At 39.7% G+C, this 18,581-nt stretch overlaps 2 protein-coding genes across 2 annotated transcripts in view; one reads left to right on the top strand and one right to left on the bottom strand.

Annotated features, from left to right (window-relative positions):
- Positions 1-18,581, bottom strand: part of LOC149794970 (E3 ubiquitin-protein ligase MID1-like) — a 43,198-nt gene that overhangs the window by 3,330 nt on the left and 21,287 nt on the right. The window lies entirely within an intron of this gene.
- On the top strand, positions 10,781-14,697 carry LOC149794971 (uncharacterized). The gene is made up of 3 exons (XM_089966197.1): positions 10,781-11,247; positions 11,622-11,787; positions 13,473-14,697. Exons 1-3 carry the CDS (start codon positions 10,781-10,783, stop codon positions 14,661-14,663), a joined length of 1,824 nt encoding a protein of 607 aa, XP_089822323.1. The 3' UTR covers positions 14,664-14,697.

Raw genomic sequence — 18,581 nt, 5'->3', positions numbered from 1 at the left:
AATATCCAACACCCAGAGCCACATAAACATATGTATCTTGATTGATAATGAACTGAATAATAAATCAACACTCCCAGAGAAATATTAGCTATGTATGATGTTGTTTATAAAATAAATGAACTTGATTTTGGACAAAATGATATACTTAATAAATTATAAATAATATATACCGGTAATCATTGAGAAAAAAAACTAACAAACAATACAAATTAAATATAAATACCAATAGGCACTAGTATACAATGGTTGACTAGGGATCAGTGACCAATTGGTCTCAATGATGTGAACCTTTGGTTAAACTAATACAGTCAAGAAATAATTTAAAAGTTAATCTGCAGAAACCATCATTTTCATATTATGACCATGACCTCTGACCTCTTAATCTGTAGACTGCTTTATTATCTTAAGTGCATGCTATCCACGAAATTTGTTGAAAGAACTTACTCAAAGACAAAAGTTATTCAGCAAAACTCATTTTATAGAAGCTTAAATGGTCTTAACTTTTGACCTTTTGACCCCAAATTTATAGACTTCTAACATACCACAAGGAAAAGATCTCCACAAACTCTTGTCAAGATATGTGCTTTAGAATGTCCAGTATGCAAGCCATCCACAAACTTTTGTGAATTACAGTCACAATGACCTTGACATATGACCACAAAATCAGTACACTTCATCCTTTTACCAAGTGCAAACTTATCCATGAAGTCTTGGCATATTGTCTAGCATATGACTTGAGTTATTTTATGGAAGCCAAAATCAGTATGTGTCTTTCTTGTTTAGGGAAGGCATGTGATACAGACTTAAGTAATTTTGTGGAGTAATAGTGAAGCAAAAATCGGGCAGATATCTTACCTGAGACAAGTTGGTTCGTTGGATACAGGTAAGCATTTTGTTGATAAGAATTTATCGCATCTTTTAACTCTGTAGTAAGTTCAGGCAAGTTATCACTTATTCATAGTGGTTACTTTATGATAGCAAGGAAAGATAGGTGATAAAGGAGTATCATGCCATTGGCATGGATGACTTAGGTTACAAGGGGGACCGCCTAACATCATTCATCGAGGAATGAATTAAAAAATGGAAGGCAGATAAAGAAGTTGAACAATTAGTGGCTGAGAAAGAAAAAGAAGCAGAAAGCGAGATTCAGGAAGAGCTGACCAGGATAGAAGCTGCTGCGAAAGAAAGGGATGTGGAATGACAAGCGTCTGAGAAGGAGAGAGTGAGTTCATGCTCTCGAGATGGAGAGATTATAAGTAGGGGTGGAGAGCGACGACACCAGTTTGAATCCTGTAGGAAATGGATGACTGATTGCTGACCGTATTATCTAGATAAACATGCCATGATTTAATGAAAAGGAAGACTTTATTGATGATTTCCTCTTTCAATTTGAGAAACTCACATGCATACATAAGATTCCTGAACAACAATGGGCAGTCAATATCCTGGCCTTTTTGCAAGGTGCAGCTAGAGAATTTTATTACAACTTAGCAGTAGACCAAGCAGATGATTGCAACACCCTGAAGAAGGCCCTTCTTTGCCATTATCGGCTGACAGCCAAAACCTACCGGAAACTTTTTCAAGTCAGCGAAAAAGCCAAGGAGACACACTCTCAATTTCACACCTAAGCTCACTGGTGATTTGAGAAGTGGATGAAAATGGCAGAGGTCAACCAGTCATATGAAGGTTTACATGAGCCGATTCTCAAGTAACACGTTCTGAGTTCATACAAGCAAGAACTGACAGTTTTCCAGGTGGAAAGAGATCATCGGACTCTCGAAGAGATTTGTCAGCATGGCATAAAGATATGAACAAGCACACTCAAAGACTGGAGTTTCTGGGGGAATGTACGGACCTCTCCCCACTGAGTCGTTGAGGAAGAGCCAGCCGTACATAGCCATCCTGGGGACGAGAAGGTCAGAAGTGGATCTATGTGTAAGTATTCCACTCACCGACCCGGACAGACTTCGACAATGGAAAAGGGCTTTGCAGGCTGGCGAGAACTGCCAACAAGCTATAACTGCAAGCGTTCAAGGCATTATGCCAGGGACTGCATCAAGGGCAGGTCGACCCAGGTGGATGCTGTTGCCAGGGAGAAACGTGGGATCAAGGCAACCTGTAAATCAGTAAATCCCACAACCACCACCATCAATGGGGAAGATGCCACCATCTTGTATGACACTGGGTGTATGTCTGCGCCCTTGTCGACAAGAAGTATGTGAAGCCAGAAGACTATACACGGGAAGTAATTGAGGTCCAGTACACCAACTGCACATGCGACTCATTATGAGTTGCCATCACTGACCTCGATTTCCCATACATGAAAGGGAAAATCGATGCTGCATGCTTGACTGGATTGTCACATGATGTCATACTGGGATAACGTTATGTGTTACTGCAACCTAACCCAGCAACCTGTACACCTGTACCAGCGAGTGCTATGGATACCAGGTCCAAGAGTTATCAAATGAAGTCAACACCAATGGAAGTTACTTTGTCACCAGTTGATAACGTGCTGAGTTGAAGAAACTTCAGCAAGAAGACGAAACTCTGGCGCAGTCGTATAAAGATGCTGCAGAAGGAACGGAGAAGAGAACTCCAGATGGCGAGGTGAGGTTTATGTACAAGAAAGGGATCTTATACTGCCAAACCAGGAAGGGACACGAGCACTTCAAGCAAGTCGTCATGCCAAAAGCGAACTGAGGCGAAGTAGTGGAGCTTGCACATGAGAGTCTCATGAGAGGAAAGATGGGGATTGCCAGGACACTTGTCCGTCTTGTCAAAGGATTCTATTGGCCAGGGGTTCAGGGAGACGTTAAGTAGTTTTGTCTCTCCTGTGACAAGTGGCAGCGGATGGCACAAAAAACAGCTCATAGGCCTGTTCCCTTGGGAAATACACCTCTTATCAATGAACCATTCTGCCATGTCGCGATGGATTTAACCGGACCAATAAAACCTGCATCTGCACAAGGAAATCGTTATATTTTAATGGTCATTGATTAAGCTACATGCTATCCAGATGTTGTCACATTACACAATATCAATTTGGAAACCACTGCAGAAGCTTTTCTTGGGATTTGGTAACGAGTCGGAGTACCCGTCGAGATCTTGACCAATCTGGGGACGCAGTTCATGAGTGACATGATGGGGGAGGTTAACCAAATGATGTCGATTAAAGCATCTCATTACCACTCCATATCGCCCGCAGTGCAACAGATTTGTCGAGCAGTTTAACGGGACTCTGAAGAACACCCTTAAGAAGCTGTGTGAAGGCCATCCTAAGGATTGGGATCAGTATATTCCTGCCATTCTATCTGCATATCTGGAAGTGTTGCAAGTGAATTTAGGGTTGTTCCCCATTGAATTCTTATATGGAAGGACCGTACGAGGACCCATTGCCATACTGAAGCAGTTGTGGACTGACAACCATGCTGTGGAAGAGATACATACTACCTATCAGTGCGTCACGGACTTACGTAACAAACTGGGGGAAGTTTGTAAGTTGGCTAAGGAGAACCTCATGCAAATGAAGTCTTGCCAGGTGGTATGCTATAATAAACTCTAAACCACACCAGTACGAGGTAGGAAACAAGGTGTTGCTGATGTTGCCCCAGGAACACAATGTTTCGTGGAGAGGACCATACATCGTAACCAAGAAGGTTGGGAGGTCAGACCTACCAGATATGGCTACCAACTAAGGGGAAACCATACCATGCCAATCTCCTTAAAAAATTATAGAGAATGAGAACCCTTGCATGATAGTGGTGTCTACAACTCTATGGATGATCTCCTGATAGCCAAGGAGACGTGGAGTGAACACCTAAATCCACTATAGCAGACGTTTTAGAATGGTTATGTCAAACGGGATTGATGGTTCGTGCATTAAGGTGCCATATCGGATTTCGGAGTCAAGACAAAAAGCTTTGTAATATATAACAGATAATTTATTTCCTTAGAATACAAAGTGAAAAATGAGAAAAAAGAACTTACTGTTTTGTGAATTAAATCCAAAAATAATCCAAGAATTAAATACCCAAGTCCCAGTAATTAAAAGTCCTGAATGAAACTATTTCAAGTCCCAAAGAGATCAAAAATTGAAGGCAATGATGTGTCTGTTATAGCCTACAAAGTACTGATGTATCATCGATCTCTTCTTGAATCACATAAATATTATCCCAAGTTTGAATTCAGTATAAATTCCAATGAATGTGTTTATCCAAGAATTTTGTCAGAGCACTTTTGTATTTCCAGAGAAAATAGTCACTTGAATTCAATAATCTGAAGAAAATACAATTCAGCCCAAACTGGTCACAACATAATACAATTTAAAGTTGTAAATGTTAAATTACGACTGATACAATCTTCAGTCACAAGATAATATAGTTCTCTGCTTGACCTCAGGTCACATTAGCATTTTTTAAAAACAACCATTACTAAATGGAAAATAACTTTCTAGAATGGTCTAATGAGCCTTGTTTACTTAAAACACAATAACCTATACAATTCATGTGGGAATAATACTCTAGTTAATCAGCTCATACACACAGAGTATAATGAAGCTATTGTTAGTTGTTTACATAAATGAAATAAAAAATAAAATAACAAAAAGTTAATCAGGTCAAGCAGAAATGCATTCAAGTTTGGACAAGGTCAAGTCCAGCAAACAATGTTACATGACAATAACATGTAATGAAATAAAAGAAATTTATAACTAACAGACAAACAGTTAAATTAAATATACATAACAACACACTGAGCCAGGGTACACTGTCACTAGAGAAGTCTAAGGCAGAGCAGCTGCAAAACGCCATGCACCCTACAATGAAGACAGAAGTGAGATCATTCCTGGGATTGGCCAGGTATTACAGGAGGTATGTGGCCAATTTCAGCATGATTGTGGGGACTGTTGTCTGATCTTACCAGGAAACAGGCCCCAAACAAGGTTATTTGGATGGATGCATGTGAGCATGCCTTCCAAGATTTGAAAGATATACTGACATCCAACACTGTTATCAGTCAACCAGATTTATCCAAAGAATTCATATTATGCACTGATGCATGTGATATGGGTCTTGGAGCAGTGTTAGTGCAGGAAAACGATGGGATACTTTTTCTGTATCGGAGAGGGAATGCCTTGGAATCGTGTTCAGTATATCACAGTTTGAATGATATTTGCATGGGCGGAAGATTGTATTGGAGACCAACCACACTGGTCAACAGTGAAATCATTACTGACTTGAAAAGGCCCTAATCTGTAGTATTTTGGTGTGCCGAACACGAATATAACCGTGAAAAATTTGTATTGGCTCTCGTTTTGAAGATATTCATATACCTCATTTTCTATGTTTCACTGTGTAAATTTCTCCAGTAGGACTGCAGCAACATCCGGAATAATGATGTAACATTGCATAATACCATCATGCTCACATCATCCACAGTTGATTGCATCATTTTCTGATGCAATGCAATACTAATGCCATGCAGCTGCTGAAGTAAGTTGACGTCAGCAGTGTACTATACATGTGTAGGCCTATTATACTAATGCCAGGCGGCTGCTGAAGCTGACGTAAGCAGTGTACTATATAAAGCCCAATCAGATAGGTTCATCATTTAAAATATTTTAGACGTTGTGCGAGACAGTTCAAGCTACTGTTACATAAAACTTATTATTTTATCCATTTACGTACAATAAAGAACAGTAATGCCTCGAAAGTGTGTTAATACCGCGGACAATTTTTGCTATATTTGTGGGGAAGTGACATTTGCCAACCAGAAGAAAAGTATCAATTCTCAAGTGAAGAAGGCATATCATCTTTACTTCGGATGCAAGGTTGGTGACCAAGACAAGCCTTGGGCTCCGCATATATGCTGTGCTACATGTACAACACAGCTTTCACAGTGGTTGAATTGCAAAAGGTCATCAATGCCGTTTGCAGTCCCAATGGTGTGGAGAGAGCCAAGCAACCACCTAAATGACTGTTACTTCTGCTTGGTTCCTCCTCTTTCCGGCGGAATAACGAAGCGAAAGAAGTCGAGAATAGTCTACCCAAACATTCCGTCTGCATTGAGACCAGTTCCACATGGTGAGGGACTTCCTATTCCAGAACCTCCAGCAGAATATTCTCTTGATTCATCTGACGAAGACAAAGGTGAGTCGACCTGTTCTTCTCCTGGTCCATCAGCATGCAGTGATCCAGATTTTCACTGTGGTGCATCATCAACCCCACACAGAATAACACAGGAAGAACTAAATGACCTGATTCGTGATTTGGACTTATCAAAGAACAAGGCAGAATTGCTAGGATCAAGACTCCAACAATGGAATCTTCTAGAAGAAGATGTCACAATTACTGCATATCGAAAGCGCCACCAGCAATTGGAGCCTTTCTTCAGAAAGGAAAGTAATCTGATATTCTGTTCCGATATTGAGGGCCTCATGAATGCTTTAAAAATCACTCATGACCCACAAGAATGGAGACTATTTGTGGACTCTTCGAAACTGAGTCTCAAGGCTGTGCTTTTGCACAATGGAAACATTCTTCCATCTATTCCAGTAGCGTATGCTGTCCACATGAAAGAGACATACGATAACTTAAGGCAGCTACTGAATTCCATTGAGTATAACAAGTACAGCTGGCACCTCTGTGGTGATTTGAAGGTAGTTGCCCTTTTAATGGGACTGCAGCAAGGATATACAAAATACATGTGTTTCTTATGCGAGTGGGATAGCCGAGCAAGGGAAATGCACTACATGAGGAAGGAATGGACTCACAGGCAGAATGTAGCCATTGGAGAGAAGAATATCCAACACCCAGCTCTGGTTGAGGCTCAGAAAATCTTGCTACCACCCCTTCACATCAAACTAGGTTTGATGAAGAACTTCGTGAAAGCCATTGAGCGGACTTTGCCAGCATTCCGATACCTGCATGAAAAATTCCCTCGACTCAGCGAAGCAAAGATTAAAGAGGGAGTTTTTGTGGGTCCTCAGATTCGAGAGCTTTTCAAAGATGACCGGTTCAACAACTTGCTGGAAGGTGACGCGAAACAAGCATGGAATGCTTTTCGCCTAGTTTCTACAAACTTCCTCGGAAATGTTAGGGCAGAAAACTATAAGGAACTAGTAGAAGACATGTTGATGAAGTATAAGAAACTTGGCTGCAATATGTCTCTAAAGATTCACTTCCTTCATTCCCATTTGGATTTCTTTCCTAGCAACTGTGGTATTGTTAGTGATGAACACGGCGAACGTTTTCATCAAGATATCGCAACAATGGAACAAAGATACCAGGGAAAATGGTCCACTACAATGCTGGCTGACTACTGCTGGACACTCCTCAGAGATGCTCCCGAACAGCTGTACAAGAGACAGGCGAAGAAATCTAAGATGTAGTCAATGACTTGATTTTTTATAGGTAGGCTATTACAGTTGACCTTTTACTATTGGAATGCATTTCGTTATGTAAACATTAATTTCTTGCAGATTACAAAAAAACTAGAGCCAATTTTGCAATTTGACTGTCATATTCATGTTCAGCACATACAAATTGATAAGAATTGACTAATTTTATTTCAGTAACATGACTTTTGTAAAAATTTGTTGTCCAGTGCCATCAGCCATTTGCGTATCACGCACAAAGCTGATGAGGTGGTTGCTGTTCTTACAGAAGTACCAAATGCAGATCAGATACATCGGTGCAGATTTCATGAGTAGGAATACTGAAACTGTGAAGTTATATCAGTAGAATTATTGAATATTGTGCTGTATATTATTGTCTGTAGTTTAGAGTGTAGCTTGTAGGATTTCGTTCTATTAATACTGCATGTAAATACATATATTCATACGTCAGAGCAAATATTCTGCGAATAAAACTCCAATTTTATTCTAAAGCATGGGGATGTCACGTTGTGTGAGATTTTTTTTTAATAACAATTCCTGACGCATGTTATAAATGTCTTCTGATAGAATTCGTAATTCAAAGTACTTTGGGTAATGTCCATACATGGTATATAATATTACGACTATAGACTGATTCTGAAAAAAAGAACTATCTGTCCATGAATTAGCCATTGTGTTATGGTCCAGCTGCTGGTAACTTCCACTGAAGATCTTATTTTGGGGCGAGAAACTGTTTATTTGCAATCAGCAGTGATGTCACTGGTGGGCTTAGGAGTGGAGTCTGGAAACCAGACATTGTAACACTTCAGTGAGACCCCCCACCCCAGAGAAGTTTACAAAGAGAATAATGGTATCCAATCAGAACTAAGATAGTCAAAATTTGGGCAGGTTTCTTACGCAGCCAGACATTATTTTGTGTTTAATCCATTGTAAAAGAATCAGTGCATGTCTGGACATTGAAGAGAGAAAATCACAAATGGAAGTTAGAGAAAACTAGACTGTGCTACAAGTGCAGAAATTTTGCGCTCATTAAAAAGGGTGGGATGTTAGGACTAGGAAAGTTGGACAAAGATTGGAACAATTTTTTCTGGAGAAGCTTACTAGGTGGGAATGGACATCACCTGAAGATTAGAAAGGACAACACGCGGAGAGCTCGTACAGATAGGCTGTTGTGTGAGGAAGGAGGGCGAGAGAACAGAAATGAAGGTTCCGGAAACACCAACAAGTAGGACAAAGAGAACAAAAATGAACGTACCGGGAGTAACGACAAGAAGGACATTGAGCATGGAAATGAGGGTACCGGAAGTACCGACAAGGAGGGTGACAGCACGGATACAAGGGTACCAGAAATACTGACAAGGAAAGCCGGGAAAGGAATACAAGGTGGAAGTTACAGATGAGTAACACTGAAGGGACATGAGAAGGAAACACGCATATTTAATTTCACGGGATGAAGTAATTGGCAATTTGAATAGGCTGTGGATTGATTGGAAGCAACTGCATTGAAATATTGCCCTGTAATTGTGGAATACTGTGATATAGTTTATTAAATTGTTATGCCTTTCACCTCAATAATTTTATATTATAACACCTAGACCGTCAGTTTTGCTGACTGGGGGGCTCTGAGCTATTTAACCTTTAAATTGTCTGTCTTTCTCCAGGGTTAATAATAATTCCATAGGGGGCACATGACAATATCCATATCACCTTCTACCATGCCTCCTATGAAACTTTGAATATGGTTCATTGAGAGCATGGCTCTCTGAAGTACATGGATAAATTTTACTGAGTGGCTGGCGACACATAAAGCAACTACAGCAAGGCACTCAAGTACCAGTGGAAACAATCTTAAAGCATGACACTGGTTAGTCTGTGTGCTATCAAAGCATGCAAAACTTTCATTCCTTAGAAATTCAAAGGCTTCAGCTTGGCACAAGACCTAAATGATGTCATATTCTCCCAGTGTGTCCATAAATGAGTCTAAGTTTGTCTTTGCAGTAGAAGAGGGCTGTTCATAAGGTCTGGGCAGAGGCATTGTACTTTTCTTTGTTGACCCACACAATGATGCTGGAATGGCAGCTGATATAGGTGAACTTAGTAAGAGCCATTTCCCATGTTAGACACTAGAAAGTAGAAAAAGCCCTATGGCTTCATCAAACGTTCTGGCAAATGTACAAAGCAAGACATTCAAATCATAGCCCACAGGGTTGACCAGAAATACTCTCACATCTGTTTGTTGCTCACTGAGGCATATGATCTAGCAGATGAAGACATAATTGAAATGGCAGGAAACGATCATGGTGTAGTGTGGTTCTAAGTTACGAATGAATAAATGCTCATTTTACCAAATGGCTGAGAGAAGCTGTCTATTTTTATGCTGAGCTGAGTGTCCATCATGGCAGGTCCGTGTCATTTGATAGACTCAATCGCCATTACATTTAGGGACTCTACCTACTACTGGTATCCAGCCATCTGAAAGGGAATAAATTTAGTTTGGGATACCTTCTATGTCACCAACAACATTTTGATAAGGAGCTTATAAACTTATACTATCCTGTGGCTGAAATTGGCACTGGCTGTTCTTAGAACCTCAAACAGGAATACAGTTGCCCCATACAATTACCTTGAGCATTAAGGTTAATATTTCACACACTATCACTCTCTCTGAACACCATCATGCAATAATGCAGAACTCACAATTTCACTTCCCCCATAAGTGCCTCGTGATCCCATGAGATGACGCTGGTCACGTGGTTGGTCAGAGAACAACGGTTGCATGAAGAGTACAGTTTGGGAGCAAATTAAAGAAGAAAACACCAAAAATTAACAGCGTAATATACGATTGCGGGGGAAAAGTTTGGCAGTCATCGGGTTTGTGCATTCCGAAGCACTAATTTCAGCAAACTGGGTTGCACCTTTGCAGAGGCAAAGTGTTGCAGATAGTTTCCCAACTTTTGCGAGTTTTCAGTGAACTTCAGTGTCAAGAAAATGGAGGGTGCGGACCACCCAAGGCAGTTCCCAGAGGGGACAGGCTTAATGAGTGAAATACTAAAAAATTGTCGCAAACGCAAAGGAAACGTCACAGATGATGTGAGTACGGTTTCCGGTACGGGTCTGATGGGGAAACGAATGCATTCGCCATCAGCAACTGCCACCATAGGTATGAGGTCTAGTGGGGCACATGTTGGGCAACTGGGGAAAGCTACATTAAGTCGACCATTACAACAAGAAGACATGACGTCATTGTCTGATACTGGCGCAAGTCACGTGATTTCCGCCCAAACAATCAATATGGCTACCCTGGATAAAGAATTGGCCATGCAATGTCAGTTGTGGACACAAAACGCGGATGTTATGTCCAAAATGCATGCGCGCATGACAAAAATGGAACAGATCTTGGCGAGTGTTTCTAATAAAACCCAAATGCCAAACACATCAACTGCGGTTTCTGCAGGATCGGCACACCTAGGGCAGTTTGAAAAGGATTTGGACACTGTGCACGATAAAGGGGACGTCGACTCGGATGTGGATGTTGCAGGTTTAATTATGCCAGATGCAGATTCCGCTGAGGTCAGTGCAAATGATGATGATGATTTGTTTACGGACTTGGAAAGTTTTGTCCTGGAACATCAAAAAGCTGGTCCAAATGTGGATGACAAATTAGCGGAAGTCCTCAATAAAGGACTACGTTCTGTGTTAACCTCCGACAAGCTAAAACCCTTGCAGGAGAAGTATCCCAGACCAGGCAATTGTGACAATTTAAAGGTGCCAAGAGTCAATATTGAGGTCTGGAATGCAATGTCAAAACAGGCAAAGAGTGTGGATATACTGCTGCAAAAGTTGCAAACTCAGTTAGGGCAAATTTTGGTCCCTACCTTAAGGGCATTGGAATTGTTCAAAAAGCATAGAAATAATCTTCGAGAATTGCCGTTAGATTCAGTTAGGGACCTTGTCATGGATACCTTTAAAATGTCATCGTTTTTGTTCAGCGACTTCAGTTTTAAGCGTCGTGACTTAATAAAACCTGAGCTAACCGACATGTATCAGCCCATCTGTGCTGCATCGAATCCCATCACATACTGGCTTTTTGGAGATAACCTGAATGGGCAGGTAACTAAGCTAAATGAATCCCAGAAGGCTGGGACTCAGCTGCTGGGAAAAAAGCAACAAGAAGCAGCAAAACGTCAGGTGGCATCAAATTTTAAAAGCAATGTGCCTTTTTTAGGACGTTCTTATTCACGGACCGGACACCTCCGACACCAAAATTATCAGGGGCAGCAAAATCATCGCTGGAGACAGGGTTTCAAAAAAGTCCAGAAACAAGGAACTGGATTTCTCAAACATCGGAAGGATCAGTAAGATCTTCCCAGGCTATTTGTATGCAGCCTCATGTAAGTACATATGTTTCTTGTATGATCAATACACCTGACAATTTTGTTGCTGGGAAAATTTCAGCATGGTTTGATGCATGGCAGAATATTACTTCTGATCCTTGGATTCTGAATACTGTGAAAGGCTATGAAATAGAGTTTGAACAGCAACCTGTGCAAACGTGTATACCTAACCAACTTAAAGTCTCAATAACTGAAGAGAAACTGATAAATGCTGAAATTAATAATTTTCTTGCAAAAGGTATTATTCGTAAAGTTTATTCAAAACCTGGACAGTATTTTTCAAACATTTTCATTAGACCTAAAAAAGATGGGTCTGTGAGACTTATTTTGAATTTAAAACAATTCAATACAAATGTTGAGAAGATACATTTTAAAATGGAAACTTTGAAAACAGCTGTTAATGCCATGAGAAAAAATTGTTTCTTTGCATCTGTTGATTTGAAGGATGCCTACTATTCCGTTCCTGTGGCTCAGATACATAGGAAATATTTGCGTTTTCAGTGGTTTGGGAATATATATGAATTTACCTGTTTGCCAAATGGTTTGGCATCTGCACCACGCGTTTTCACCAAGCTACTGAAGCCAGTTTTTGCATCATTGAGACAAAAGGGGTTCACAAATGTGGCATACATTGACGATAGTTGTTTGTTAGGGGCATCTTATGATCAGTGTAGGCAAAATGTTATGGAAACAGTTCGTACATTTGATGGCTTGGGCTTAACCGTTCACCCCAGAAAATCTGTGTTTGAACCCACCCAAAAAATAGTATTTGTTGGATTTTTGCTAGACTCTGTCACAATGACTGTCCGACTAACTCAAGATAAAGCAGACAGTATCGTTGCTCATTGTTCTGACATACTGCGGAAACGGAACATCACTATTCGTGAATTAGCTCAACTTGTGGGAATGCTTGTTGCTTGCGAACCAGGCGTAGAGTATGCACCTTTATATTATAAAGATCTAGAACATGAAAAAGATAAATACTTAAAGATACATAAAGGTAATTTCGATGCTTATTTGTCTCTTTCGGAAGAGAGCCGACAGTGTATATCTTGGTGGATATCTAATGTGTCCGCCAGTTATAAAGTGGTTTCACATGGTGAACCACAAGTTGTCTTGACCAGTGACAGCTCCCTTGTTGGTTGGGGGGGAGTAAATCATACAACCAAAGCTGAAACAGGTGGTCATTGGGATCAAAAGGAACAACTGTATCATATTAATTTCTTGGAACTGAAAGCATGTTTTTTGACATTACAATCTTTTTGTTCCAAAGTGACGAACACACATGTGCGCATCTACATGGATAACTCTGTAGCAGTTTCATATGTGAAAAAAATGGGGGGCCGCATTTCTAAACTGCATAAATTATCACATGATATCTGGCTGTGGTGTACAGTTAGGGGTATCTGGTTAAGTGTTTCTCATTTGCCGGGAACACTAAATTGTGATGCAGATAGATTGTCTAGAAACATAAATGATGATTCTGAATGGAAGTTAAGTGCTACAGTCTTCAATGCAATCATTAAAGTGTATGGGCACATAGATGTGGATTTATTTGCCTCCAGGCTAAATCACCAAGTTCCAAGTTATGTTTCATACCGACCTGACCCAAAAGCTATAGCAGTTGATGCTTTTTCTTTAAAATGGAATTACAATCGTCATTATTGTTTTCCACCTTTCAGTATGTTGGGAGCAGTGCTGCAAAAAATGGCCCAAGACGAAGCAGATGTTATTTTGGTGGCACCACTATGGACAACGCAACCCTGGTTTCCGAGTCTCCTGCATGCTGTAGTCGGTCCTTGTTTTCTACTGCCACGTCCACAAGACATTCTACACTTGGCACACAATCCACAACGACGACACCCCCTCCAAAAATTGAAGATGGGTGTTTTTCACTTATCAGGACAGCACTCAAAAGTCAAGGATTATCAGAGAGGGCTGCCTGCCTCATCATCAATTCATGGAGAATATCAACTAAAAAACAGTATTGGGGTCATCTCCAAAAGTGGATGCTATTTTCAAATCAGAGACAGATTAATCCATTTGACCCACCTGTGACTATTGTTGTAGAGCTTTTAACAGAATTAGTAGATAGAGGTTTAGGTTATAGTTCTGTAAATACAGCTAGATCTGCAATTTCATCATTAGTTAGTCTTACTTCTAAATCCAGACTAAGCAAGAATATTTTACTTAAGAGATTTATGAGAGGAGTGTTCATTGCAAAGCCTTCATTTCCAAAATACACTTTTGTGTGGGATGTGCGGCTTGTGTTTAACTATTTTCTCTCTTTACAAGGCAATGACCAATTATCGTTACAGGAACTTACTATGAAGTTAGTCATGCTGCTTGCTTTGTTGACAGGACAGAGGTGTCAGACACTTCACCTTATGCAGACAAATGGCATTAAATTTGGTGTAAACAGTGTACAAATACACATTTCTTCATTGCTGAAACAATCTAAACCAGGTAAACACCTGGAACCTTTTGTTTTTGAATCTTATCCTTTTGACAAAAAATTGTGTGTTGTTTCTTGTTTACAGTGTTATTTGCAACGGACTAAGCTTTTGAGAAATTCTGAAACACAGTTATTTATCAGCACACAATCTCCACATAAAAAAGTTGCCAAAAGCACAATATCAAACTGGATAAAGACTGTTATGAGAAAGTCTGGTATTGATACCGCAGTTTTCCAGGCTCATAGCACAAGGGCTGCATCTGTTTCTGCAGCCTGTGCAAAAGGGGTACCATTGGGTACAATTTTGAAGGCAGCTGGCTGGGCTAGTGCCTGTACTTTCAGAAAATTTTATAAGAAGCCTGTTACAGACCAGACTGAATTCAGTACAAAGGTTTTGTCTGCATCCAGAATTGTATAATGGTAATGTAATATACATCTTAATTTTGGGTTGTCTGGTTTGATATCAACATATAAAATTTCTTCTTTTTTGGGTTTTAGTTGTTGTTAATCAATTCCATAAATGGAAGCCTCGCTCTGAAATCTCATGGGATCACGAGGCACTTATGGGGGAAGTGAAATTGATAAATTAAACAAGACTTACCAAGTCGAAGTTTGATTGTAATTTCATGAACCCCATAAGTGCCTTAGTGATCACATGCCCACCCTTAATACTTCCCACCCAATAACACATTGAGGCTTCCATTTCTTTTGCTCTCAAGACTGACCAACCACGTGACCAGCGTCATCTCATGTGATCACTAAGGCACTTATGGGGTTCATGAAATTACAATCAAACTTCGACTTGGTAAGTCTTGTTTAATTTATCAAATATAGAATAACCACTTTATCTATATACTGATTTATAATGCTTTGGACCAGTTCTGATGGCATAGTTCTCCCCTCTGTTTCTGATCATGATTATCCATATTTGCAAACATCAACTCAAAGGTGGGTGTTCTGAGAGGTTTGGGAGAATGGCATGTGATCATTTAGCAGCTTGAAGTCAAATGACATGAACAAATATGAAACGTGAAAGATGGTACCCTTGCAGTGCACAATGGTAAACCAAAAAGATTCTTATACTCATCCATGCTACAAAGGCATCAGTTGATTTCGCTGCCTGAACTTTAGGCCTAGAAAACTGACAGATTTCGGCTAAACACAAGTTCAGGATGAGAACATAACTGAAACATTGAGGCTGGAAGATTATAAGCCACTAGCTGCAGCAGGATCAGAAGACAATGCGATTATTAGGAACAGCACAGTTTCTCAAAAGCCTCCTAGTGCAAGCAATTTTTGTTTCCAACACTGCGCTTTAAAGAGTACATTATGTGACACATCGGACCTCACTATTCTCAATAACCACATCACCATTGAAAATAAGAAAGAATGACCCAACTGAAAAACAACAAGAGCCTATCACTATCAAAAGATAAAGGATGAGTCAGGATATGAGATCGTATTAAAAGTCTGGAAGGCAAATATTGCCATGGCTAGCGTTTGCCAGCATGAGAAGTAGCCCTTTAAACTTAAAGTTTAGGAAGATAAAAGAGATCATCAGCAAAATTCTCCATGAATATATAACCCTAGTCCATAGCCTGAGAACACTCTTCCATGAACATGGAATCATAATAGTTTCTATTCTTACAATTCTGGAGTACATCCTTTGCATAGTTGTATCTGCAGTGGCCAGGACCACAAGCACTGGTGGCACAAAAAATTCCATCACCTGACCAGGTACATAAACCAGATTCCAGCATGTAAAAAAGAATTTGGGGTGAGTGGCTGGAATGCTGAAAACACTGGGAGAAAATGCATCGGCTCTGTATGGAATTATCAGGTTAATCATGTCGTTCTTGCCGGAGACTGCAGTAAATGCCATCAACTAACTGGTTGGAAACCATTACAATAGCTGTCACGTTCTTTGCTATTTTCCTCTTGTGATACGCAAACAAGCGATAAAGCTAGCTGCTTAGTTTTGAGGCTGAAGAACTCAGCCCCTCACCCATGATAATACTGACCCGCAGTTAAGAGGCTGATATTGCTTACTTATTAAAACCTGCAAAAATCGGCAGCCAAATTTGTCTGCACACATAGGTGTACATTTTATACATATACTTTTATTTCTTACAGCTGTGGAGCTGCCATTGGCTGAAGGGTTCTTTTGGTAATATATACATTATATTTCTGGAACAAGGAATAGCATAACCCTCTGTCTTATGGCCATTTTGCGTTTTGAGCTAGATACAGATGTTACCAAATACCAGTGTATAAATTGTACACAGGTGTGTTCTGGGACGATTTGCATGCATTAAAATTACACATTTGAATGAACAGGTGACATCAGACCCACATATCGCCCCTCAGTATCAACCTAGATTTGGAGGATTGATTTATTAGACTAGTCACTTAGCAGAGATACCAGATGGCTACAAGACCCACTGTATGCCTCCCACTACGAACTCTTTTATTGGTTTTGTCGCTTTCAACTTCTTTCTATGCCTGTATTATTTGCATGGAGCTCACAGCTTTACAATCGGTTCCAGCAGTGCTGGTTTGTGCAACTACAACACGTGGGTTGAAGCCCACCACTTTATCCTTCATCTTTTAGGGTTGTTGCACTATTTTATGCTCAGAAATCCAATCCGCATTGAAGATAAACTTTGGATCATCCATTACGTTATCAGTTGCCTCCTAAACTGTCCAGAATAAACTGAAAATTCCAGAACAAACCAAAAAGAAATTATTCCAATTTGTTTTGGTAAATAGACTGAATGTCAGCAAAGTATTTGTCAGAAGTTTACATCAAAGAAAGAATTTAAATTCTCACTCTCTCTCTCTCAGATACTGTAATAAGGACTCTGGTTATTTTTACGCGCAACAGCAGACACTTCATGCCAACCCACTATGTAAGCCTACACAAAAGACGTTATGCGTATCACTATGCCATCTGACACAAATAATGATTCCTTTTTTAGGAAGCAACCAGTAAATAACAAAGTCAACTCTTCATCAGTGGAAACCGATAATGCTACAATAGAACACTTCAAAGGTGATATATCTTCCACATACATGACGTACAAAGTTATTGACGATTTATCATCCACATCTAGAGATGCCATCCTTAATCAAGACAAAGATGTTGTTGAGAGTACAGATGTCAGTTCCACAAACATTTCCTCTGATTCCTGTCCAAGAGAACAATCTAGAAAATAACTGCAATTGGACATTCTAACGGAACATTCATGGACACAGATTTAGCTGTTAAACTTGCACATTCTTGTCAACTCCACTGATATCTTTACCTAAAGACCTAAACAAATGTTTACTTTCTGGTAATAAATGAAGCCATCCATGTAACTAATGAAATCAAACAAAAAACTAAAAGCAATTTTTCTGATGACTGTGAGTTAAAATGTACCTGTCCTACCACCCATTACCTCATTGTAGCAAATGAAGGCCTGACAAAAATAATACTTAGAAATGGGTTGTATGGAACAATAATTAAACAAGAATGTGTCCCTCTTTCCGAACAACCATCTTCTGACAATAAAATAATCCTTTAAAGGTACTACACTACAATGAAACCTGACGCCAACTATAAGAAACAAGTTATGTGGCTAACTTTACATGGCAGTCTGTCTTTACACCAATAAATCGGTAAATTTTTAAGTCTAGCTCACCATGGAAATTTTAACCCAACTGTGATGAACACATGGTCATCCTTACATTTTTAATGGATGACACGTATGAACGCCTTCCAACAAACACGTATGAACGCCTTCCAACAAATAAACTTAGCATTCTTTTTCAAAACTGAAACTGAAGTGCTCTGAGTTAAGTGGTCAGAGAAGCATTAAACAAGTTACAGACACAAAATACAGAACAGGAAAACATAACATATATGTGGTAACACAAGAAATGTAGCAGAAACAACAACTGAAAACCACGTAAGCAGGAACCATCCCTTTATACAGTCTGTGGTAAATAGTTCAGGAAAATCACCCTAGATTATTTTATATACTGATGAACAACTGCAACTGATGGACTTGAAAAAACCTGTGCTGTACAGGACACTGGTATAGAAAAACATTCAATATATGCATCATGCACATGCTTGTGCCTTGTTATAAGCAGTTGATTACAAACAGAACAGACACAGGCTAAGCTCGATTATTTATTAGCCTGATTTTTATTCGTGACAATAGTGACTTTGAATCTCATTCATTTTTTTTCTCCATCTTAATGTTGACATGACTGACTTAGTGAACGGAAGTGATGATGAAAGAGCAATTGTGAAGGCAAAATGCAAAAAGAAACTTGTAGATGATGCAGC

The sequence above is a fragment of the Sinohyriopsis cumingii genome, chromosome 7 (genome assembly GCF_028554795.1).
Source record: "Sinohyriopsis cumingii isolate HCF-2022 chromosome 7, ASM2855479v2, whole genome shotgun sequence".
Classification (NCBI taxonomy): domain Eukaryota; kingdom Metazoa; phylum Mollusca; class Bivalvia; order Unionida; family Unionidae; genus Sinohyriopsis; species Sinohyriopsis cumingii.
This window is presented reverse-complemented; position numbering and strand designations above follow the sequence as displayed.